Here is a 25,408-nt window from a genome sequence, read left to right as displayed (position 1 = left end):
GGGAAAATAATCTGAAAAAAAAAACCCGAATCACCTTGCTGTACACCTGGAACCAACACAGTATTGTAAATCATCTATACTACAGTAAAAAATTTACCTATTAGCTTAATATTTTCTTCTTTTCTGTGTGATTTCTTCAAGACTTAAGTCATTAAAAAATATGCATTAAGAATAGAAATTTGTGTTTAGCTTCCATTCTTATGATAGGGAATGATTTTGTGAATGACTCTGGATTGGAAGTGTTTGGGTGTACATTTTATTACTATCCTCCCTTAATACTAGGATTGTACAGACTTTTTTTTTTTTTTTTGCGGTACGTGGGCCTCTCACTGCTGGAGCCCCTCCCATTGCGGAGCACAGGCTCCGGACGCGCAGGCTCAGCAGCTATGGCTTATGGGCCCAGCCGCTCCATGGCACGTGGGATCCTCCCGGACCGGGGCACGAATCCCCGCGTCCCCTGCATCGGCAGGCGGACTCCCAACCACTGCGCCACCAGGGAAGCCCTGTACAGACTTTTTTTGATAATAAGATGTAACATTTCCCTTAGGAGTAGTTGGATGATTAAACAATTTGAGCAGTTTGTAACACAGTTAAGGTTGTTCTTTTTATTTTATTTTTTTAAAATTGCTTTGCCTTAAAAAAAAAAGTTTGATTGCGTTAGGTTTTAGTTGTGGCAGGCAGGCTCCTTAGTTGTGGCATGCAAACTCTTAGTTGCAGCGTGCATGTGGGACCTAGTTCCCTGACCAGGGATCAAACCTGGATCCCCTGCATTGGGAGCGTGGAGTCATATCCACTATGCCACCAGGGAAGTCCCTAAGGTTGTTCTTTTTTTTTTTTTTTAAATAAATTTATTTATTTATTTATTTATTTATTGGCCATGTTGGGTCTTCGTTGCTGCGCACTGGCTTTCTCTAGTTGTGGTGCGTGGGCTTCTCATTGTGGTGGCTTCTCTTGTTGTGGAGCATGGGCTCTAGGCCCGTGGCTTCAGTAGTTGTGGCACTCAGGCTCAGTAGTTGTGGCACACGGGCTTAGTTGCTCTGTGGCATGTGGGTCTTCCCGGACCAGGGCTCGAACCCGTGTCCCCTGCATTGGCAGGTGGATTCTTAACCACTGCGCCACCAGGGAAGTCCTAAGGTTGTTCTTTTTAAATCAGTGACTATTTAAGTCATTAAGTCTCTGCTTTGGTTATAATGTAAAATCACCTGGGGAGGTTTTTTTTTTAATTTAGGTAGAATTCATAGAACATAAAATCCAACATTTTAGTCATTTTAAAGTGTATAATTTAATAGCTTTTTGTACCTTCAAAATGTTGTGCAGCTATCACCACTTTCTAATTTTAAACATTTTCATCACCCCAGAAAGAAACCCTATAGTCATTAAGTAGTCAGTCTATATTTCTCTGTCCTCCAACTTCTAGCAGTCTTAATCTGCTTTCTGTCTCTGTAGATTTGTCTATTCAGGATGTTTCATATAGACAGAATCATACAATATGTGGGCTTTTGTGTCTGGCTGCTTTCATTTAACATAATGTTTTCAAGGTTTATCCATGTTGTAGCATGTATTAGTACTTTATTCCTTTTTAAGGCTGACCAATATTCCATTTTATGGATGTCCCACATTTTGTGTATCCATTCATCATTTGGGTTATTTACATTTTTTGGCTATTATAATTAAGGCTGTTATGAACATTTAAGTACAAGTTTTTTTTTTGAATACTTTTTAATTTTATTGGGTGTTTACCTGGGAGTAGAATTGCTAAGTGTATTTTAACTTTTTGAGGAATTGCCAAGCTATTTTCCACAGCAGCTGCAGAATTTTATATTCTCACTAGCAGTGGATGAAAGTTTTAATTTCTCTGCATCCTTGGGACTTCCTTGGTGGTGCAGTGGTTAAGAATCTGCCTGCCAACTCAGGGGACATGAGTTCGAGCCCTGGTCCAGGAAGATCCCACATGCCGTGGAGCAACTAAGCCCATGTGCCACAACTACTGAGCCTGTGCTCTAGAGCCTGTGAGCCACAGCTACTGAGCCCGTGTGCCACAACTACTGAAGCCCACATGCCTAGAGCCGGTGCTCTGCAACAAGAGAAGCCACCACAATGAGAAGCCCGTGCAACGCAATGAAGAGTAGTCCCTGCTTGCTGCAACTAGAGAAAGACCTTACACAGCAACAAAGACCCAACACAGCCAATAAATAAATAAATTTATAAAAAATTTCTCCACATCCTTGACAACATTTGCTGTTTTCTTAAAATAAAAATCCCCCACAACTTTGAGATATGATTCACTTACCATATAATCCACCCACTTAAACTATACAACTGAAATTAAAAAACTGAACTGCCATATAATCCAGCAATTTCACTTCTGAGTATTTACCCGAAGAAAACAAAACACTAATTTGAAAAGATATATGCACACCATTGTTAATTGCAGCATTATTTACAGTAACCAAGATATGGAAGCAACCTAAATGTCTATTGATATGTTAGTGGATAAAGAAGAAGTCATACACACACACACACACACACACACACACACACACACACAGTGAAATATTACTGAGCCATAAGAAAATGAAATTTTGCCATTTGGAACAGCATAGATCTAGAGGGTATTATGCTAAGTGAAATAAGTCTGACAGAAAAAGACAAGTACAGATGTGTGATCTCACTTATATGTGGAATCTAAAAAACAAAACAAAACAGACTCATAGATACAGAGAATAAACTGGCGGTTGCCAAAGGGGAGGGGGATTGGAGATGGGGCAAAATTGATGAAAGGGATTGAGGTATAAATCTCTAGTTAAAAGATAAATAAGCCATGAGGATGTAATAGCATAAGGAATATGGTCAGTAATATTTTAATAGTTTTGTATGGGTGCAGATGAGTTACTAGACTTATTATGGTGATCATTTCATAATGTATGCAAATGTCAGATCACTATCTAATATACCTGAAAATAACATAATATTGTACATCAATTATATTTTCAATTAAAAAACATGCAGTTGAAAAGTATAGAATTTTAAAACATTTTATTACCTCAAAAAAGAAATCTCTCTGCCCCTTAGTGGTTACTCTTCAACTCTTCCAATCCCCCTGTCCTTGACAACCACTAATCTACTTTCTATGTTTATAGATTTGCTCTTCTGGATGTTTCATATAAAATGTGATATTTTGTGACTGCCTTCTTTGACTAAACATGTTTTCAAGGTTTATTCATGTTGTAGCCTGTATTAATACTTCATTCCTTCTTTTTTCCCCCACACATTTTACATTCCCATCAACAATATACTAGGATTCCAATTTCTCCATATCCTCGTCAGCACTTGTTGTTTTCTATTATTTTTTTATAGCAATCATTAGTGGGCTTTGCATTTGCCTGATGACTAATTGTGTTGAACACCTTTTCATGTGCTTACTGGTCATTTATATATCTTCTTTGGAGAAATGTGTGTTCATATTCTTTGCCCATTTTATAGTTGGTTTATTTGCCCTTTTACTGTTGAGTTGCAAGAGTTCTTTATATATTCTGTATACAGTTCCTTTATTATATAGATGCTTTGCAAATATTTTTCCCATTCTTTATTATTTTTTTAAACTTTTCTTAATATTATGGTTTGGAGCACAAAGGTTTTTAATAAGATGAAGCCCAGTTTATCTGTTCTTTCTTTTGTTGCTTATGCTTTTTTAAAAAAATACATATGTTTATTTTATTTATTTATTTTTGGCTGCGTTGGGTCTTTGTTGCTGCGCACAGGCTTTCTCTAGTTGCGGCAAGTGGGGGCTGCTCTTCATTGCGGTGTGTGTGCTTCACTGCGATGGCTTCTCTTTTGCAGAGCATGGGCTCTAGGCATGCAGGCTTCAGTAGTTGTTGCACGTGCACTCAGTAGTTGGGGATCACGGGCTCTAGAGTGCAGGCTCAGTAGTTGTGGTGCATGGGCTTAGTTGCTGTGTGGCATGTGGGATCTTCCTGGACCAGGGCTTGAACCCATGTCCCATGCATTGGCAGGTGGATTCTTAACCACTGCGCCACCAGGGAAGTCCCATTGTTGTTTATGCTTTTTATGTCATATTTAACAAACTGTTGCCTGTCCAAGATGACAAAGCTTTATACATATGTTTTGCTTAAGAATTTTATAGGTTTTGCTCTTTCATTCTGGTCTTTGATCCATTTATTTCGTGCAGTTCTTTATTATGTGAGGTAGAGGTCCAGTTTCATTCTTTTGCATTTGGATATCTGGTTGTCCCAGTACCATTTGTTGAAGAGACTTATACTTTGCCCATTGAACTATCTTGGTACCTTTGTCGAAAGCAATTGATAGCAAACGTGTGGGTGTTTTCCTGACTGTCACATAGTGAATAGTTCTTCTATCCCATTTATCTTTATTTCTGTTCTTGTGCCAGTGCCACACGGTCTTGATGATGTAGCTTTGTAGTAAGTTTTGAAATTGAGATGTGTGAGTCCTTCAGCTTTGTTCCTTTTTTTCAAAATTATTTTGGCTATTCTGGGACCTCTGTTTTTCCATATGAATTTTAGGATCAACTTGTCTATGTCTACAAAAAAGCCAATAGGAATTGTATTAGGGATTATGTTGTATCTGTAGAGCAATTTGGGGAATATTGTTGTCTTAACAATGTCAAGTCTTCCAGTTCATGAACATGGGATGTCTTTGCATTTACTTAGATCTTTTATATCTTTCAACAATATTTTAAAGTTTTCAGTTGCAGGTGTTGCACTTTTGTTAAATTTTGTTAAGAATTTTATTATTATTTAAGAATTTTATTATTTTTGATGCTATTAAGAATGGAATTTAAAATTTTCATTTTTGGATTATTTATTGCTAGTAGATAACAGTATAATTGATTTTTGTATATTTACCTTGTATCCAGCAATCTTGCTGAACTTTTTCATTAATTATAACAGTTTTTTAGTGGATTTCTTAGTTCTTATTTTCTGAATACAAGATCATGCCATCTACAAAAGGCAGTAGTTTTACTTCTTCCTTTCCTATTTGGATGTCTTTTATTTCTTCTTCTTGCTTAATTGACCTGTCTAGAGCCTCCAGTATAATGTTCAATAGAAATGATGAAAGCAGACATTCTTGTCTTGTTCCTGTCCTAAGAGGAAAGCATTTAGTCTTTCACCTTTAAGTATGATATTAGCAGTGGGTATTTTGAAGATGTCCTTTATTGGGTTGAGGCATTGGTATTAAAAAAAAACTTTTAAATAAATAATAATATATAGTCAAGAGGACCAATTATTTAAGTTAATGTTTAAGGAACTAGGATAAATTATTGTATTTTTCCTATTGAAATATCGCTGAAGAGATGAGGTTTATATATTTATATATGTATTTTTTCCTTTATAGAAAAAATACAAATCTTAATGAGTAGTAGAAGAGTTCAGAAATCCAGTTTTACTTCTGTTAGATGCCTATCTTTTTTTTTTACATGACCAAATTACAAATAGCATCTAAAAAACTTATACTTTAAATTATTTTTCCTTGTATTTCAGACAAAAGGATGCCACGGAGAAAGAAAAAAGTTAAAGAAGTCTCTGAAGCTCAGAACCTGGAGAGGAAAGATATAGAAACTACCAGTCCTGTCAATGTGAAGAAGAAGCGTAGACTTGAGGATGCATTCATTGTGATATCTGATAGTGATGGAGAGGTCAGTATTATGAAGAGTAGAGCACTAGGTCTCAGACTAGGCCTCCTTATCTGTGACTGGTTTGTTTTGTGAGACTATACCTTAATGACACCATGAAGTTTTTTGATTTTTTTTTTTTTAATTAAAAAAATTTTTTTAAGGTTTTTTTTTTTGTTGTGGACCATTTTTAAGTCTTTATTGAATTTGTTACAATATTTCTTCTGTTTTATGTTTTGGTGTCTTGGCCGGGAGGCATGTGGGATCTTAGCTCCCCGACCAGGGATCAAACCCGCACCCCCTGCATTGGAAGGCGAAGTTTTAACCACTGGACCGTCAGGGAAGTCCTGACCATGCAGTTTTTACTTAGCTTCATTTTGATTTGTAAATGGAATTAAGAATTACTTAAGGGCTTCCCTGGTGGCACAGTGGTTGAGAGTCTGCCTGCCGATGCAGGGGACACGGGTTTGTGCCCCGGTCTGGGAAGATCCCACATGCCATGGAGCGGCTGGGCCCATGAGCCATGGCCGCTGGGCCTGCGTGTCCGGAGCCTGTGCTCCACAAAGGGAGAGGCCACAACAGTGAGAGGCCCGCGTACCGAAAAAAAAAAAATTACTTAAAAGAAAGAAATCATACTGTTTGGCTGAGGATGGATCATAGTTCCTCAGTTTTATATTAACTGAAGGTGGTATTTTAAAACTATTTGAATAAGTTAGATGTGAATCTTAATTTTCATATGTTTGGAAAGTGAGAGAAAGACAATGGAAATGCCTTTTAAGTCTCTAGATATACTCTGTCCAATGTGGTAGCAACTAGCCACCTGTAGCTATTTAAATTTAAATTAATTAAAATTAAATACAAGGAAAAATCAGTTCCTTTCTTGCACTAGTCACCTCTAGTACCTGCTGTGTTAGCGCAGGTATAGAACATTTCCTTCATTGTAGAAAGCTTTGTTGGACAGTGCTGTAATAGATCTTAACATCTTTCCTTTGTTCCCTATTTCCATTTGTTAATTGGAGATTTGTACCTGTCTATAGGTCACATCCAGTAAGCCAGTGAAGTAAGTCATAGTTTTTCCCTCTAAGTTTACCTCTCGCTCTTCTTTATCTTCTATCTCATTTGATGGTAGAACCACTCATTTACCTCAAGTTATAAAGCTCAGAATTATCTCTAACTCTTTCATCTATCTCATGTTTTATACCTAATCATTCACCACAAATGATTCACCATATCCTTTAGCTTTTTTAATATGATTTTTCTTTTTTTTTTTAAATTTATTTTTATTTTTGGCTGCGTCGGGTCTTTGTTGCGGCATGTGGGATCTTCGTTGTGGTGCGAGGGTTTTCTCTCTCTGATTGTGGTGCATGGGCTCCAGAGCGTGTTGGTCTTTGTAGTTGCGGCTTTCGGGCTCCAGAGCACGTGGGCTTTGTAGTTTGAGGCACACAGTTCTCTAGTTGAGGTGTGCGGGCTCAGTAGTTGCCCCGTGGCATGTGGGATCTTAGTTCCCCGACCAGGGATTGAACCCGCATCCCCTGCATTGGGAGGCGGATTCTTTACCACTGGACCACCAGGGGAGTCCCACATCCTTTAGCGTTTAACCTCTTAAATGACACTCACATCTGTCCTTCCTGTTCCATTTTTCATTTATTTTCTTGATCACTTGTTATTTGAGTTCTTATAACAGATGCTTAACTTGCTTCTCTGCCTTCAGTTTTTTCTCTCTAAATTTCATTTAGCTTACTCCAGCTTTTTTCTAAGAATTTAAATTTTAGATCTTTGTACTTGCTTGCTTAGAAATCCTTGACTCCATAATCCCTACAAAATCAGTTTAGAATTTTAATATGGTATACTCTGTCAGAGCCTTTACAGTCTGAATAGTCTCATTTATATTCTTATCAGTAGTGTGTTAATTTCCTTGTTCCCTGCAAAGACTTATGACATTTTTTATTTTTCCCAACTTGATAATCAGAAGTATGTTTTTAATAATAAGCAAGATGGAACAGTTTTTCATATTTCTGTTGGATATTTGTTTTTCTGGGGGGGAACTTTCTTGTAATCTGATTTTTAATTAGGATTTTGTCTAAATAGTTCTTTTTTAAAGTATATAAGTATAAAGAAGAGAACAATCCATTGATGCTACTATTTGGATAACTAAACTTAATATTGACAAGAGTAAAATAGTTATACATGTACATTTATATTAAAAAGTTAGGGCTTCCCTGGTGGCGCAGTGGTTGGGAGTCCGCCTGCTGATGCAGGGGACACAGGTTCATGCCCCGGCCCGGGAAGATCCCACATGCCGCGGAGCGGCTGGGCCCGTGAGCCATGGCCGCTGAGCCTGCGCGTCCAGAGCCTGTGCTCCGCGACGGGAGAGGCCACAACAGTGAGAGGCCCGTGTACCGCAAAAAAAAAAAAAAAAAAGTTATATACATACCTGTTAAAAAATCAAAACAGAATAAAAACAGTTCAAAAGTGTTTGAAAATAAAACAGTGTAGAAAGGTGTACAATGAGGATGTACATCTGAGTCAGTGTACATTTAATGAAAGGTAACAGTTTCTTCTGTATTCTTCCAGAAAAAAAAATCTTTATCCATAATACCATCAATAAAAACTTTTACAGGAAACGAATCATGTGACACATAATGTTTTGCTTTTTCACTTAATATTACTTGTAGATCTTTCTATAACAGCACATACAGATTTATCTCATTAAATTTTTAAAAATTGTCAAATATATTGTATGTACAGGAGAGTGCATAATATGTAAATGCATAGTTTAAAAAAAAGAATCTGAACACATGTATTCACCATATTTGAAGCCCTCTTGACTTAGTGTGGACCCTCCCCAAATGCGTCTCTTTCCACACATCCAGAGGTAACTACTATATTTATCTTTTCCATTCTTTTCTTTACATTGCTACCACATTTACATGTGTCTCTAAACAGTGTACATTTATATTGAAAAACTGAGTCTCAGTGGTTAGGCACTTCTACCAATGTTTTTCAGCAATCTATCCTTTCTCCAAAGATTTGAAATTTCACCTTTATTGTAAATTAAAATCTTGTCTGTAAATAGGTTAGTTTTTGGATTTTCTATTTTGTTCCATTGATCTATAACATATTTTTGAAATAAATATTCAGTTGATTATCTTATGTTTTTTAGATAGGCACTTATATCTGCTAATAATGATAATTTTTCTCTTTTCCTTTCTAGTGTTTACAATTAACTTTTTTGCTTGTTTTATTGCATTGACTGTAGACGCCACAATAATGTTGATTGATGTCAGTGATAGAGTACATCTTTATCTTGATCTTGAATTTAATTGTGGAAGTATTCTGATGTTTTGCTGTATGTTTCATATTTCTGTTCTTTATTATGTTTCAGAAATATTCTTTAACTGCTTATTTACTATTAGTATTTTTAGAAATGTATGTTTAATCAAATATTTAATCAAATTTCATTATTTAGCAAGATGATGATACAGTTTTTCTCCTGTTATCAGTTAGTATTATATATTAATACAGTTTTAAATTTTGGAACATCTTCGCATTTCTGGAGTAAATCTTACTTGGTCATGATATATTACATTAACATAATATTGAATTTTCTTTCTCAGTATATCATTTATGAGTTTGCATCTGTATTCCTAGTGGCGTTTGTTTTATGTAATTGTCTTTTTTTGGTATTGTGTTCATCAGATTTTAGGATTAGGTTTATGGTATAAAATAGAGGAAGCTTTTCATTATTTTAATGTTCTACCAGTTTAAATAGTAGAGGAATTTTCTGTTCTTTAAGGTTTACTAGGATTTGTTCATAAAACTGGTCTACCAACTAATTTTTCTTTTCTTTTTTTTTTTTTTTTGTGGGATTCTCCCAGACTGGGGCACGAACGTGTGTCCCCTGCATTGGCAGGCGGACTCTCAACCACTGCGTCACCAGGGAAGCCCGCACCAACTAATTTTTAATATTACTTTATGTTCTTTTAGTATCTTGGTATTTTTGTGCATTTTTAAAAAAGACTTTGTTTTACAGTGTAAAAAAGTAGTTGGTACAGTCATTCTTTTGGGCTGTGAGTTTAAAATTAAATGAATTACTTGATATTTCTTCTGCTCTTTGCACTGCTGACAGCAGTAACTTTAATTTATTCTTCAGCTTAGATGTCAGTTTCTTTGGCGGGCGGGGGGGCGGGTCCTTGCAGATCTTCCAAGATTGGGGTCAGTTGGCCATCTCTTATGCTTTCATAGAACCTATATTTCTGTAGTATTGATTGTCACACTGTTTTGAAACTGCCGCTGTGTTTTACTGCCTTTAACACTAGACCATGATTTCCTAGAGGTTAAGAATTTTGTATCTTAAATACCTAACAATAGTGCTTGGCCTATATTAGTAGACATTATCAAAAAATACCTGTATTAAGCTTTACTTGTTGGTGCTGCTGTTTTATTTATTTCAGTATTTCTTCAAGAAAACATTCTAGTTCTCTGGTGCAGAAGAAGCCAGGAAATGTCTTACTTTTTTCTTCCTTCCTTCCTTCCTCCCTCCGTCCCTCCCTTTCTTTTTTAAATTGAAGTATAATTGATTTAAAATGTTGTGTTAATTACTGCTGTATAGAAAAGTGATTCAGTTTTTTGTATATTTATGTATATATACATTCTTTTTTAAAAATATTCTTTTCCATTGTGGTTTATCATAGGATACCAGATATAGTTCTCTATATAGTGCTATACAGTGGGAACTTGTTGTTTATCCACTCTATATATAAAAGTTTTGGGCTTCCCTGGTGGCGCGGTGCTTGGGAGTCCGCCTGCCGATGCAGGGGACGCGGGTTCGTGCCCCGGTCCGGGAAGATCCCACATGCCGCGGAGCGGCTGGGCCCGTGAGCCATGGCCGCTGAGCCTGCGCGTCTGGAGCCTGTGCTCCGCAGCGGGAGAGGCCACAACAGTGAGAGGCCCGCGTACAGCAAAAAAAAAAAAAGTTTACAGCTGCTAACCCCAACCTCCCACTCCATCCCTCCCCCAACCCACTCCCCCTTTGGCAACCACCAATCTGTTCTCTATGTCCGTGATTTTGTTTCTGTTTCATAGATAGGTTCATGTTGTATTTTAGATTCCACATGTAAGTGATATCATATGGTATTTGTCTTTCTCTTTCTGACTTACTTCACTCAGTATGATAATCTTTAGTTGCATCCATGTTGCTGCAAATGGCATTATTTCGTTCTTTTTTATGGCTGAGTAGCATTCCATTGTATATATGTATCACATTTCCTTTCTCCACTCATCTGTTGATGGACATTTAGGTTGTTTCCATGTCTTGGCTATTGTGAACAGTGCTGCTATGAACATAGGGGTGCATGTATCTTTTTTTTTTTTAATAAATTTATTTTATTTTTGGCTGTGTTGGGTCTTCATTGCTTCACATGGGCTTTCTCTAGTTGTGGCAAGCGGGGGCTACTCTTCGTTGCGGTGTGCAGGCCTCTCATTGCGGTGGCTTCTCTTGTTGTGGAGTACGGGCTCTAGGTGCTTGGGCTTTGGTAGTTGTGGCACGTGGGCTCAGTAGTTGTGGCTCGTGGGCTCTAGAGCACAGGCTCAGTAGTTGTGGTGTATGGGCTTAGTTGCTCCGTGGCATGTGGGATCTTCCAGCCCAGGGATCGAACCCATGTCCCCTGCATTGGCAGGCGGATTCTTAACCACTGTGCCACCTGGGAAGTCCTCACAGGAGTTTTGAGAGGAATTAAATGAGGTGATGTATTTAAAGTACCTGACACATAATAAGTCTGCAGTACATAGTAACTGTTTATTAAAAGTTTCTGTTGTATGATACAAGCTGGTAGACATATTGTAAGAAACACATTTATATAAGAGAGTACAAAAAGCGTGCTGTATCATGAAATCACTTCTTTGATATCAGTTGGATCACCTGCCTCACTGCCTGAAGAAAGATGCACATAAGGATCAGTACCCAGTTGGATTCTGTTGGTCCCAAAACAATCCATGGGGCCAGTTAGATCCAATGAATTGGATATACAGTTGATCCTTGAACAACACAGGTTTGAACTGCATGAGTCCACTTATACATGGATTTTTTTCAATAGTAAATATTACTGTATTACATGATCTGTGGTTGGTTGAACCTGCAGATGCAGAACCGCAGTTATGGAGGATTTGCAGATATGGAGGATCCGTGTATATATAGGGTGCCGCCTGTAAGTTATACACAAATTTTTGACTCTGCGGAGGGTCGGTACCCATAACCCTCTCGTTGTTCAGGGTCCACCTGTATTTATTCTTGTCTTCTTCAATCTTCAATTCCCCATTTTCAGGATTCTCAGTTGTAAATTTGAAGTATTTCAGTTAGATAAGTTTTAGCTTTCCTGGAAATGGAAAGATAAATTCCTGTCTGCCATTTTTTTCTCCATCTTTTAGAGAATAGTTTTTTGAATCTCATAGCATTTGTTTTGTTGTTAGTATCTGTTCAACCCTTTATGAAAGAGAGCTTAGGCATAACTATGTGCTCTAAAAGTAAAACTATCTGAGAGTTTTGATCAGGAATGGGTATTGGATTTTGTCAAATGTTTTTTCTTTTTTCTTTTTTAACATCTTTATTGGAGTATAATTGCTTTACAATGGTGTGTTAGTTTCTGCCTTATAACAGAGTGAATCAGCTATACATATACATATATCCCCATATCCCCTCCCTCTTGCATTCCCTCCCACCCTCCCTATCCCACCCCTCTAGGTGGTCACAAAGCACCAAGCTGATCTCCCTGTGCTGTGCTGCTGCTTCCCACTAGGTATCTATTTTACATTTGGTATTGTATATATGTCCATGGCACTCTCTCACTTCATCCAAGCTTACCTTTCCCCCTCTCCGTGTCCTCAAGTCCATTCTCTACGTCTGCGTCTTTATTCCTGTCCTGCCCCTACGTTCTTCAGAACCATTTTTTTATATTCCATATATATGTGTTAGCATACAGTGTTTGTTTTTCAAATGTTTTTTCTTAGTGTATGACATGAAGTTATGATTTTTCTTTTTCAGTCTGGCAGAGTGGTGAGTTACATTGATCTTTGAATATTAAATCAATCCAGCATTCTTGGGATAAACTTCCCTTGCTCCTGATGTTGGATTTGATTTGCTAAAATTTCATTTAGGATTTTTGCACGTATCTTCATGAGGGTTATTGGTTTGTAGTTTTCTTATAATGTCTTTATCTGGTTTTGATGTCAGGGTAATTTTGGCTTTATAGAATGAGTTAGGAAATGTATCCTCTTCAGTTTTTTAGAAGAGTTTATATTATTTCTAACTTAAATGTTTGATAGAATTTGCCAGTAAAATCATCTGGGCTTGAAGTTTTGTTTGTGGAAAGGATTTTAACTACAATTTCAACTTCGTTAATACATATAATGCAATTAAAGTTATCTCTTTTCTTGAGTAAGCTTTGATTGTATATTTCAAGGAATTTGTCCATTTCAACTACATTGTTGAATTTCTTGTTATAAATAGTTGTTTATAATATTTCGTTGTTATACCTTTTGAAATCTGTAGAATGTATGGTGATAACACCTCTCTTATTCCTGATACAGCTCTTCTTCATCTTGATTGGCCTGGTTTATCACTTTTGCATTCACTGATTTTCTGTTTAATTTTTCTGTTTTCAGTTTAATTGATTTCTACTTTGATCTTTATTTCCTTTCTTGTGCTTATTTTATTTTTTATTATTTATTTATAAACATATTTGTTTATTTTGGCTGCACCGGGTCTTAGTTGCAGCATGCAGACTTCTTAGTTGCGACATGCGGACTCTTAGTTGCAGCACGCATGTGGGATCTAGTTCCCCAACCAGGGATCAAACCCGGGCCCCCTGCATTGGGAGTGCAGAAATCTTGCCCACTGAACCACCAGGGAAGTCCCTCTTCTGCTTAGTTTCGTTTTCTCTTTTGATTCTACTTTCTTAAATGGAAGCTAAGGTCAAGCTGAGCAAGAGACCTTCTTTTCTAATATATGTGTTTAATGGTGTAATTTTCGCTTAAGAACTACTAAAGCATCCCACAAATTCTTTGCATGTTGTGTTTTCATTTAATTCAAAATACTTTTTAATTTCCCTTTGATTTCTTCTTTGATTCATAGGTTATTTAGAGGTACAACATTTAGTTTTTAAATACTTGGAAATTTTTCTAGGTTTTTCTGTTAGTTATTTCTGATTTAATTACATTGGTCATGTGTACTTTGAATCCTTTTTAAATTGATTGAAACTTGTTTTATGACCTAGAATATCATTTATCTTGGTAAATATTCTGTGTGTACTTGAGAAGAATGTGTATTTTGGGTGATGTTTTCTATAAATGTCAATCTGGTCAAGTTGTTTGATAATGTTGTCAAATTTACTGTACCCTTATTGTTTTTCTCCAAATATTCTACAAATATTTTGAGGGAAGTATTATAGCCTTTGACTATAATTGTGGATTTGCCTATTTCTCTTTTCAGTTCTGTCAATTTTTGTTTCATGTATTTTGAAGTTTTGTTATTAGGTGTGTGAACATTTAGGATTTTTCTCTCTTGATTGAGCCTGTTATTGTTATGAAATAACCTTTTTTTAATCACTGGTGATAATCTTTGTTCTGATATTTACTTCTTATGACAGTAATATAGCTACTCCAGTTTTCTTTTTTTTGGCTGCGCTGTGTGACTTGCGAGATTTTTGCTTCCCCGATCAGGGATTGAATCTGTGTCCTCAGCAGTGGAAGTGTGGAGTCCTAACCACTGGACTGCTGGGGAGTTCCCTTCTTTTTATTGATAGGGGAATTTTTTTTTTTTTGACCGTGCCATGCGGCATGCAGGATCTTAGTTCCCTGACCAGGGATCGAACCCATGCCCCTTGCAGTCAAAGCATGGGTCTTAACCACTGGACTGCCAGGAAAGTCCCCATAGGACAATTCTTTAATAAAAACAAGTTTACATGTTAACATTTATGGCTTAGCTGGAATAAATCTGTCCAAATTAAAATTTTATTAAGGACCAAACGTAGAATGACTGGTTTTTGTATAAAGTAATGGAATTCCCTCAAAACAATGGGTCTACTTCCATTTTAAGACCTCTGAAAAGCAAAATATCTAGTTATTAAAATAATTAAAACTTTTCACCTGTAGATAAAAATAGTTATCCATGAGGTTAAAGCATACAATGCCTGTCACATGCAAATACCCTTTTTCTGGAACTTACAAACTGCGGGCCTAAAATTATAATTAAGCCATTTCCCCGCATTTATTTAGTTTCAAAACATGAGAAGTATCTTTTAACTATAGAAAATTACCAAATGACCTAATGTTCAAAATAATATTTTAGAAATGCTATCTTGTGTTAACACTGCTTCATCCTGATATATAGTCCATATATGTTAATATTACAGACTATTAAATACGAGTCACTCTTACTTTTTCTGCTGCCTAGAAGAAATAAATATTTCCATTCTTTGCAATTCTGTCACATATATAATATAGGAATGAGAATAAAATTCCCTTCTAATATAGCCATGTTTTCAACTAGCTTAGTTTCTTTATATGGTATTTACCTAGATTTACTTTACAGGCATCATGGATTGATTTTTTCCAGTTTAAAAAATGCTACTTCAGTGACTTCCTTAATGAGTGTTCCTTAAAAAAAAAAAACCTTCAAAACTTGAGACATTTCTCAAAAATAAACTTTTATCATTTAGTTTTGAATTTTGTCCATTAGTGCTTATATAGGATCTTAGATGGTTGACTTCAAGAAGGTTAATAACCCTACAGCCAGATTCATTCCTATAGTCCATTTTGCCCAGTGCATGAAAGTCATGTGATTTAACAGAATTCCCCCAATTGAAATTGTCTTCAGAAATAAGACTTTTGTATTTTGTAGGATTGTCACTTCAACTTTAGTTGGTTATCTGGTTGTGATACAAAAAGGCATACAAACTACACATTGTTACAGAGAAGCCGTATAATGTAACACAATGTAGGAGATTAAGATGAACTTTTTTTTTTTTGCGGTACGCAGGCCTCTCGCTGTTGTGGCCTCTTCCGTTGGGGAGCACAGGCTCTGGACGTGCAGGCTCAGCGGCCATGGCTCACGGGCCCAGCCGCTCCACGGCATGTGGGATCCTCTCAGACTGAGGCATGAACCCGTGTCCCCTGCATCGGCAGGCAGACTCTCAACCACTGCGCCACCAGGGAAGCCCTAAGATGAACTTTTGATAAAAGGTAGAGAATCATTACTTATATAGAAGCAACATTTTATCTGTCAAAGTTCTTCAATTTCTGTAAAACCTATAATTTGTGAAAAGACAGTCTCTAAATCCAAGATTCTTAAAAACTATGCACAGTGACTTCCCTGGTGCCACACTGGTTAAGACTCCATGCTCCCAGTTCAGGGGGCCCGGGCTCGATCCCTGGTCAGGGAACTAGATCCCACATGCATGCTGCAACTAAGAGTTCGCATGCCACAACTAAGGAGAGGCGAGCTGCAACTAAGGAGCCCACTGGCTGCAATTAAGGAGCACATGTGCTGCAACTAAGGAGCTGGTGAGCTGCAACCAAGACCCAGTGCAACCAAATGAATAAAATAAATATTAAAAAAAAAACTATGCACAAGAACCATAGTATTTGGGAAAAATGTTTATACAAGTAGTTTTAAAAATGTAACTTTTGCTACTATGAATTACACATTAACTAATTGAAAATATGCCACAACGGTAATTCTGGAAAAACAATTTATCATTTTCTAAATGGATTTTCCCCACATTTACTGTATGACGTAGCTGTTAATACTGCACAAGTCCAATTAACAATTTAATTACTTTTAATGTTTAAGCAAAGTCAAGGGATTTTTCTCCCTTAAAATAAGTTTTAAACATCAAAACCTATGCCTGTAAAATTTAAAACTTTCAACAGTCCCAACGTTTTGAAAGAAAACTATTTTAAACCATTATAAACTTCTCAAATGTTCCTTATATTATAGGTGTGTCAACCTCGTTATCTAGTGTAGAATCCTTCATAGGTTTCTCTGTCTCTTCACTGGGTGACTTTTCTAAGTGCAGCTCATGAGTGCACTTTGTTGTTATTTCCATTGTTGTTATTGTTGTTATTTCCTTTGTTGTTATTTCCATTATGCTGTGGCCATCAAGCTTTCTTTTGACTTGTTTTACTGTAGTATTTTTGTTTTCATCCTCTTATTTTGAATCTTTTTGTATCTTTACATTTAAATGTAATTAAAATTTTTCTTTTAAATTACATTTAAATTTAATTTAAGGATCTCATTTAAATGTAAAAGAAATGTGAATTTCTTGTAGGCAGCACATATAGTTAAGTCTTTATTACCATTCTGACAGTCTCTGTCTTTAATTTGGGTATTTAGACCTTTCAAGTTTTATGTGATTATTGATATAGTTAGATTTGAATATATTGTCTTGATGTTTGTTTTTAATTTGTGCCATCTTTATGTCCTTTTTTGATTTTGGGGGGCACCTTTTTTGGATCACTCAAGTTTTTTTTTTTTAAATTTTTTATTGAAGTGTAGCTGGTTTACAATGTTGTATTAGTTTCTGGTGTACAGCAAAGTGATTCAGATATGTATATATATTCTTTCTCAGATTCTTTTCCATTATAGGTATTACAAGATACTGAATATAGTTCCCTGTGCTGTACAGTAGGACCTTGTTGTTTATCTGTTTTATATATAATAGTGTGTAACTGTTAACCCCCAGCTCCTAATTTATCTCTCCCTACCCTTTTTCCCTTTGATAACCGTAAGTTTGTTTTCTAAGTCTGTGAGTCTGTTTATTTATTTTATTTTTTTATTGAAGTATAGTTGATATACAGTGTTGTGTTAGTTTCTGGTGTACAGCAAAGTGATTCATTTATATACATATGTATTCTTTCTAATATTCTTTTCTATTATGGTTTATTACAGGATACTCAGTATAGTTCCCTGTCCTATACAATAGGATCTTGTTGTTTATCCATTCTATATATAATAGTTTGCATCTGCTAGTCCCAAACTCCAATCCACCTCTCCTCTATCCCCCACCCTGGCAACCACAAGTCTGTTTCTGTTTCGTAGGTAACTTCATTTGTGTCATATGTGAGATGACACATATAAGTGATATCATATGGTATTTGTCTTCCCTCTTTTTTTTTAATATTTATTTTATTCTTGGCTGTGTCAGGTCTTAGTTGCAGCACTCGGGGTCTTCGTTGTGGCATGCAGGATCTTTCATTGTGGCGTGCAGGCTTCTCTCTAGCTGTGGCATGTGGGCTCAGTAGTTGCAGCGCGGGGGCTGCAGAGTGCGTGGGCTCTGTAGTTGCAGAACACGGGCTTTCTAGTTGTGGCTCACATGCTCAGTGGTTGTGGCATGCAGGCTTAGTTGCCCTGCCGCATGTGGGATCTTAGTTCCCTGACCAAGGATGTAACTCGCATCCCCTGTATTGGAAGGCAGATTTTTTATTTTTATTTTTTTGTGGTATGCAGGCCTCTCACTGTTGTGGCCTCTCCTGTTGCGGAGCACAGGCTCCGGATGCGCAGGCTCAGCGGCCGTGGCTCACGGGGCCTAGCTGCTCCGCAGCATGTGGGATCTTCCTGGACCTGGGCACGAAGCCATGTCCCCTGCATCGGCAGGCAGACTCTCAACCACTGCCACCAGGGAAGCCCCAGATTCTTTTTTTTTAAAATATTTATTTATTTTTGGCTGCGTTGGGTCTTAGTTGTGGTATGGCATGCGGGCTCTCTAGTTGTGGCACACGGGCTTAGTTGCCCCGCGGCATGTGGGATCTTAGTTCCCTGACCAGCAATTGAACCTGCGTCCCGTGCATTGGAAGGCGTATTCTTAACCACTGGACCACCAGCGAAATCCCTTTTTCTTTCTGACTTACTTCACTTAGTATGATAATCTCTAGGTCCATCCACGTAGCTGTAAATGGCATTATTTCTTATTTTTTATGGCTGAGTAATATTTCATTGTATACATATATACCACAACTTCTTTAACCATTCATCTGTCGATGGTTTAGGTTGCCCTCATGTCTTGGCTGTTGTAAATAGTGCTGCTATGAACATTGGGGTGCATGTATCTTTTCAAATTGTAGTTTTGTCTGGATATATGCCCAGGAGTGGGATTGCTGGATCATATGGCAACTCTACTTTTAGTTTTTTGGGGAACCTCCATGCTGTGCTCCATAGTGGCTGCACCAATTTACATTCCCACCGACAGTGTAGGAGGGTTCCCTTTTCTCTACACTCTCTCCGGCATTTATTGTTTGTAGACTTTTTGATGATGGCCATTTTGACTGGTGTGTCTGTTTAGGTACTCTGCCTACTTTTTGTCAATCAAGTATTTTTTATAATCTCTCTCTCTCTCTCTCTCTCTCTCCCCCCCTCCCCCTCCCCCTCCCTCCCTATGATCCCATTTTATCTCCATTTTTGACTTGCTGGTTATAATGCTTTTTTATTTTAGTGGTTATTTTTAGTATGCATATTTAGCCTATCACAGTCTACCTTCAAGTGATGCCATACCACTTCGTGTATAATATAAACATCTTACAATAGTTTACTGTTATTATCCCTCCCCAACTTTGTTACTGTTGTCATGCATTTTACTTGTACATGTATTGTAAACCCCATAATACATTATTATTATTTTGTTAAATAGTTATTGTTTGATGATAAAGAGAAACAGTCATGTAGTTATTCATGTAGTTTCCATTTTTGGTGCTTTTCATTTCTTTGTGTAACTCTGTATTTACATCTGGTGTCATGTTTTTCTTATGCCATAGACTAGGTAGCTTAAACATGTAAATTTACTTCCTAACAATTCTGGAGACGTCCAAGATCAAAGTGCCAGAAGGGTCAGTGTCTGGTAAGAACTCTCTCCTTGAGTTTCAGATGGCTACTTTCTCACTATGTACTCATATGGCTTTTCTTTTCTGCATGTACTGGGAGAAAGACAGCAAGCTCTCTGGTGTTTCCTCTTATAAGGGCATTAATTCCATCATGAGGATCCCACCTTAATGACTTCATCTAATCATAATTACCTCCCAAAGGAGGCAACTCTAAATACCATCACATTAGGTATTAAACATATGAATTAAACGGAGGGAGGCCCACAATCCAGTCCTGCCTGAAGGACTTTGTTTTTTGTTTGTGGGTCTGCTGGCAATTAATTGTTACAGTGTTAGTATATCTGAAAAGTCTCTGTTTTGTCTTTTTTTTCCAATAAAGTTTTTAGTTTGGAATAATTTAGATTTGTTAAAATGTTGGAAAGATAGTACACAGGTTTCTTTATACCATTCACTCACTTTCTTCTAATGTTAACATCTTTTTAACATTATAACCATGGTGCATTTTTCAGAACTGAGACATTAACACTATTGCATTAACTAAACTCTAGACTTCATTCAGATTCACCAGATTTTCCACTACTAACCTATTTCTGTTCTAGGATCTAATCCAGGATATCATATTACATTTAGTAGCCTTCATTTTTTTTTTTACCTTTAAATTTTTATTTATTTATTTTTATTGAAGTATACTTGATTTACAATATCATGTTAGTTTCAGGGGTACAGCAGAGTGAGTCAGTTATATATATATATATTCTCTATATATTCCTTTTCAGATTCTTTTCCCTTGTAGTTTATTACAAAATATAGTGCTCTGTGCTATATAGTAGGTCCTTGTTGGTTATCTATTTTGTATATAGTAGTGTGTATATGTTAATCTCAACCTTCTAATTTATCCCTCTCCCCAGCCCCCTTTCCCCTTTTGTAACCATAAATTTGTTTTCTGTGTCTGAGTCTCAGCCTTCATTTTTGAAAGATTTTGCTGGTAGGTTAAAGAATTTTAGTAAGTTAACTTTCTTCTTTCAGTATTTTAAAAGATTTTGCTCCCCTGTCTTCTTGCTTATATTGTTTCCAGGAAATCTGGTATAATCTTTGTTTTTTCTGTGTGTTCATTTTTTTCCTCTGGCTTTAAGATTTTTCCTTTATCACTGTTTTTTGTGTTTTTTTTTTTTTCATCTTTTTTTTTTTTGGCTGCTCCATGCAGTTCCAGAGATCGAACCCATGCCCTCTGCAGTGGAAATGGGGAGTCTTACTACCAGGAAAGTCCCTATCACATCGCTTTTTTTTTTTGCTGTACGCAGGCCTCTCACTGTTGTGGCCTCTCCCGTTGCGGAGCACAGGCTCCGGACGCACAGGCTCCGGACGCACAGGCTCAGCGGCCATGGCTCATGGGCCCAGCCGCTCCACGGCATGTGGGATCTTCCCGGACCGGTGCATGAACCCATGTCCCCTGCATTGGCAGGTGGACTTTCAACCACTGCACTACCAGGGAAGCCCTCACACCGGTTTTTAACAGTTGATTATGATGTGTTTATTTATTTATTTATTTTTGTATTCTTTTATACATATTCTGACTAGAAATTCTGTGAGGTATGACAACTCTGTCAGAGTGACTTGCCTTTTCACTCTTTTTTTTTTTTTTTGCTGTACGTGGGCCTCTCACCGTTGTGGCCTCTCCCATTGCGGAGCACAGGCTCCGGACGTGCAGGCTCAGCTGCCATGGCTCACGGGTGCAGCCACTCCGCGGCATGTGGGATCTTCCCGGACCGAGGCACGGACCCGTGTCCCCTGCATCGGCAGGCGGACTCTCAACCATTGTGCCACCAGGGAAGCCCTTCACTCTTTTTTAATTTTAATATTTATTTATTTATTTTTGGCTGTGTCTTAGTTGCAGCATGTGGGATCTTTCATTGCGTGCAGGCTCCAGAGTGTGGGGGCTCTGTAGTTGTGGCTTGTGGGCTTAGTTGCCCCACAGCATGTGGGATCTTAGTTTCCTGACCGGGGATTGAACCTGTGTCCCCTGCATTGGAGGGCAGATTCTTAACCACTGGACCACCAGGGAAGTCGCACTATGCTCTTTTAAAAAGATGCTTATTGTACCTGTGGGTTTTAGAACTTATTAGATCTGTGGATTTATAGTTTTCATCAAGTTTGGAATGTTCTCAGTCATTATTTCTTCACATGTGTTTTTGTTCCTTGCCCTGTACAAGGACTGTAGTTACCTGTGTATTAGGTCACTTGAAATAGTCCCACAGTTCACTGATACTCTTTTCATTTTTGTGAATGTCATATGAGTCACATTTCAAGTGCTCAGTAGGCACTAGTCGCTACCGAGTTTGATCCTGCTGATGTAGAACATTTCTGTCATGGCATTGGCTAGTACTGCTCCTTTAAGAGATAACCAGGACTGGGGACATCCCTGGTGGCACAGTGGTTAAGAATCCACCTGCCAGTGTACGGGACACGGGTTCGAGCCCTGGTCTGGGAAGATCCCACATGCCACGGAGCAACTAAGCCCGTGTGCCACAACTACTGCACCCCCGCGCCACAACTACTGAAGCCTGCACAACTAGAGCCTGTGTTCCACAACAAGAGAAGCCACCGCAGTGAGAAGCCTGCGCACCGCAGCAAAGAGTAGCCCTGCTCGGCACAACTAGAGAAAGCCTGAGCGCAGCAACGAAGACCCAACGCAGCCAAAAATAAATAAATAAAATAAAATTACTTCAATCAATCAATCAATCTCATTTAAAAAAAAGTTTAAAAGAAAAAAAGAAGATAACCTGGACTAATCCTGTCTTGCCTTAAATCTGCTTACCTTGGACACCCCCAAGAAATTCAGGCTTCCCATAGCTTCTCTCATCACCTAGATTCTCATCCCACGACTCTAATCCGTCATCTGGGGGCACTTTTCTAATATGACTCAGTCTCCCTCTCCTGCGCTCAAAATGGCTCTGCCCTCTGGAATTAGGGTCAGTGATCAAAAAAATCGACATTCTTAACCCTCTCTGTGGAATTTCCCTTCATCTTCTTGCTCGAACTGAAAGATGGCTGTCCTCTGAGCATACTGCTTCTCCTTGTACCTTCTCAGGTACTGGCTGTTTCTTCTTCCTTACAACACAATACCACTGACCTGGAGGTGGGGTAAATATCCTCTTACTCTTCGTTGTTGCTTCCAGACTACTGGAAAACCTGGTTTGAAGCACAGACCATTCTGCTACACCTGCTGCTCCACCTTGAAGAAGTCATCTACTATCCTCCTGGTCACCCACCCCACCCCTTTTCCTGGCTATTCGTTGAAACTTTTAACGTATCACTTGCTGTCTTTCTTTTTGCCAGTCTTGCCATCATTCTTGGTGATTTTAATATGTACATATTAGACTGAAGAATATGAAAGTTGCAGTTTCTGTAGTTCAACCTAAGCTATGATTCATTCAGTATCTGTCCTCTCACTTCCTTTACCTTTTTGCTATCAGCTCCCATGGATCATACCATCTCAGCCTTTCTCAAGTGGGATTTCTGAGAGAGAAGTAAGCCTAATGTCCTCAGGCATCCATTGTATGTAATGCATTAACCTCTGTCCTCCGCATCTAGAATAGTACCAACCAGTTATGTACCATCCTTGGGAGAAGTAAGGAAAACATTCGATTCATTTTCTGTGTTCTGTGGTTCCAGTGAGGAACCCTGATTGAGCCTGTCAATCCAACATCACCACCACCTGTCTTTTCCAGCTCACTCCTTCTAATACCCTAACTCCAATAATCCTTCAGTCCCACTAGGATGTCTAATTCCAGGCTATCACCTTCTCATTGTCCATCATCCTGTCATGTCCTCACTTTCCTTCTTACCTAACCTAGGTCTCATGGTTATACTAACTATTCACTTGAATATTCTTTCAACTTCTTTCTTTTCTTAAAAAAATTTTTTAACTGAAGTATAGTTGATTTATAGTATTGTGTAAGTTTCAGGTGTATAGCACAGCAATTCAGTTATAGGTTTTTACAAAATATGGAGAATAGTCCCCTGTGCTATACAGTAGGTCCTTGTTGGTTATATATTTTATGCATAGTATTGTGTATATGTTAATCCCAGGCTCCTAATTTATCCCTCCTCCACCCCCCTTTCCCTTTTGGAACCGTAAGTTTGTTTTCTGTGTTTGTCAGCCTCTTTCTGTTTTGGAAATAAGTTCACTTGTGTCTGTTTTTTTTTTTTGTTTTAGATTGCACATATAAGCAATGTCATATGATATTTGTCTTTGTCTGGCTTATTTCACTTAGTATGATAATCTCTAGGTCCATCCATGTTGCTGAAAATGGCATTATTTCATTCTTTTTTATGGCTGAGTAATATTCCAGTGTGTGTGTGTGTGTGTGTGTGTGTGTGTGTGTGTGTGTGTGTGTGTGTGTGTGTGTATACCACATCTCTTTATCCATTCATCTGTCGATGGACATTTAGTTTGCTTTCATGTCTTGGCTATTGTAAATAGTGCTGCAGTGAACATTTTGGTGCATGAATCTTTTAGAAATTAGGGTTTTCTCTGGGTATATGTCTAGGAGTGGGATTGCAGGATCATATGGTAGCTCTATTTTTAGTTTCTTAAGGAAGCTCCAAACTTTTCCATAGTGGCTGTACCAATTTACATTCTCACCAGCATTGTAGGAGGCTTCCTTTTTCTCTACACACTTTCTAGCATTTATTTGTAGACTTTTTGATGATGGCCATTTTGACCGGTGTGAGTTGATACCTCACTGTCCTTTTTTTTTTTTTTTTTTGATTTATTTGGCTGCATTGGGCCTTGTTGTGGCACGCGGGATCTTCGTTGTGGCATGCAAGATCTTTCTTTGCAGCACACAGGCTTCTCTCTAGTTGTGGCGCACAGGCTCCAGAGCACGCAGGCTCAGGTGTTGTGACACAAGGGCTCTCTGGTTGTGACATGTCGGCTGTAGAGCACTGGGCTCAGTAGTAGTTGCAGTGTGTGGGCTTAAGTTGCTCTGCAGCATGTGGGATCTTGTTTCCCTGACCAGGGATCGAACCTGGATCTCCTGCATTGCAAGGCAGATTCTTAACCACTGGACCACCAGGGAAGTCCCCTCATTGTACTTTTTATTTATTTTTTACTTTTTATATTTTTGCGGTACGCGGGCCTCTCACTGTTGTGGCCTCTCCCGTTGCGGAGCACAGGCTCCGGACGCGCAGGCTTAGTGACCATGGCTCGTGGGCCCAGCTGCTCCGCGGCATGTGGGATCTTCCCGGACCAGGGCATGAACCTGTGTCCCCTGCATCGGCAGGCGGACTCTCAACCACTGCGCCACCAGGGAAGTCCCCCTCATTGTACTTTTGATTTGCACTTCTCTAATAATTAGTGATGTTGACCATCTTTTCATCTGCCTTTTGGCCTTCTGTATGTCTTCTTTGGAGAAATGTCTATTTAGGTCTTCTGCTCATTTTTTGATTGGGTTGTTTGTTTTTTTGATATTGAGCTATATGAGCTGTTTGTATATTTTGGAAATTAATCTCTTGTTGGTTGCATCGTTTGCAAATATTTTCTCCCTTTCCGTAGGTTGTCTTTTCGTTTTGTTATAGTTTCGTTTGCTGTGCAAAAGCTTTTAAGTTTAATTAGGTTCCATTTGTTTATTTTTATTTTCATTACTCAAGGAGGTGGATCCAGAAAGATATTGCTGCAATTTATGTTAAAGAGCATCTTGCCTATATTTTACTCTAGGAGTTTTATGGTATCTGGTCCTATGTTTAGGTTTTTATTCCATTTTGAGTTTATTTTTGTGTATGGTGTTAGAGAATGTTCTAATTTCATTCTTTTACATGTAGCTGTCCAGTTTTCCCAGCACCACTTATTGAAGAGACTGTCTTTTCTCTATTGTATATCCTTGCCTC

The 25,408-nt window shown here is 38.0% G+C and overlaps 1 protein-coding gene across 7 annotated transcripts in view; it reads left to right on the top strand.

Annotated features, from left to right (window-relative positions):
* Positions 1 to 25,408, top strand: part of UIMC1 (ubiquitin interaction motif containing 1) — a 138,743-nt gene that overhangs the window by 8,093 nt on the left and 105,242 nt on the right. For 5 of the 7 annotated variants that reach the window (XM_073802823.1, XM_073802825.1, XM_073802824.1 and 2 more), the window contains one exon: positions 5,520 to 5,674. In XM_073802823.1, the coding sequence (XP_073658924.1) occupies positions 5,528 to 5,674 (147 nt within the window). In that variant the 5' untranslated portion in view covers positions 5,520 to 5,527. Of the gene's footprint in view, positions 1 to 5,519; positions 5,675 to 15,683; positions 15,887 to 25,408 lie in introns of those variants that run through there. The other 2 variants (XM_073802827.1, XM_073802828.1) reach the window with 2 other exon arrangements.

This window comes from Tursiops truncatus, chromosome 3, assembly GCF_011762595.2.
Source record: "Tursiops truncatus isolate mTurTru1 chromosome 3, mTurTru1.mat.Y, whole genome shotgun sequence".
NCBI lineage: Eukaryota > Metazoa > Chordata > Mammalia > Artiodactyla > Delphinidae > Tursiops > Tursiops truncatus.
This window is presented reverse-complemented; position numbering and strand designations above follow the sequence as displayed.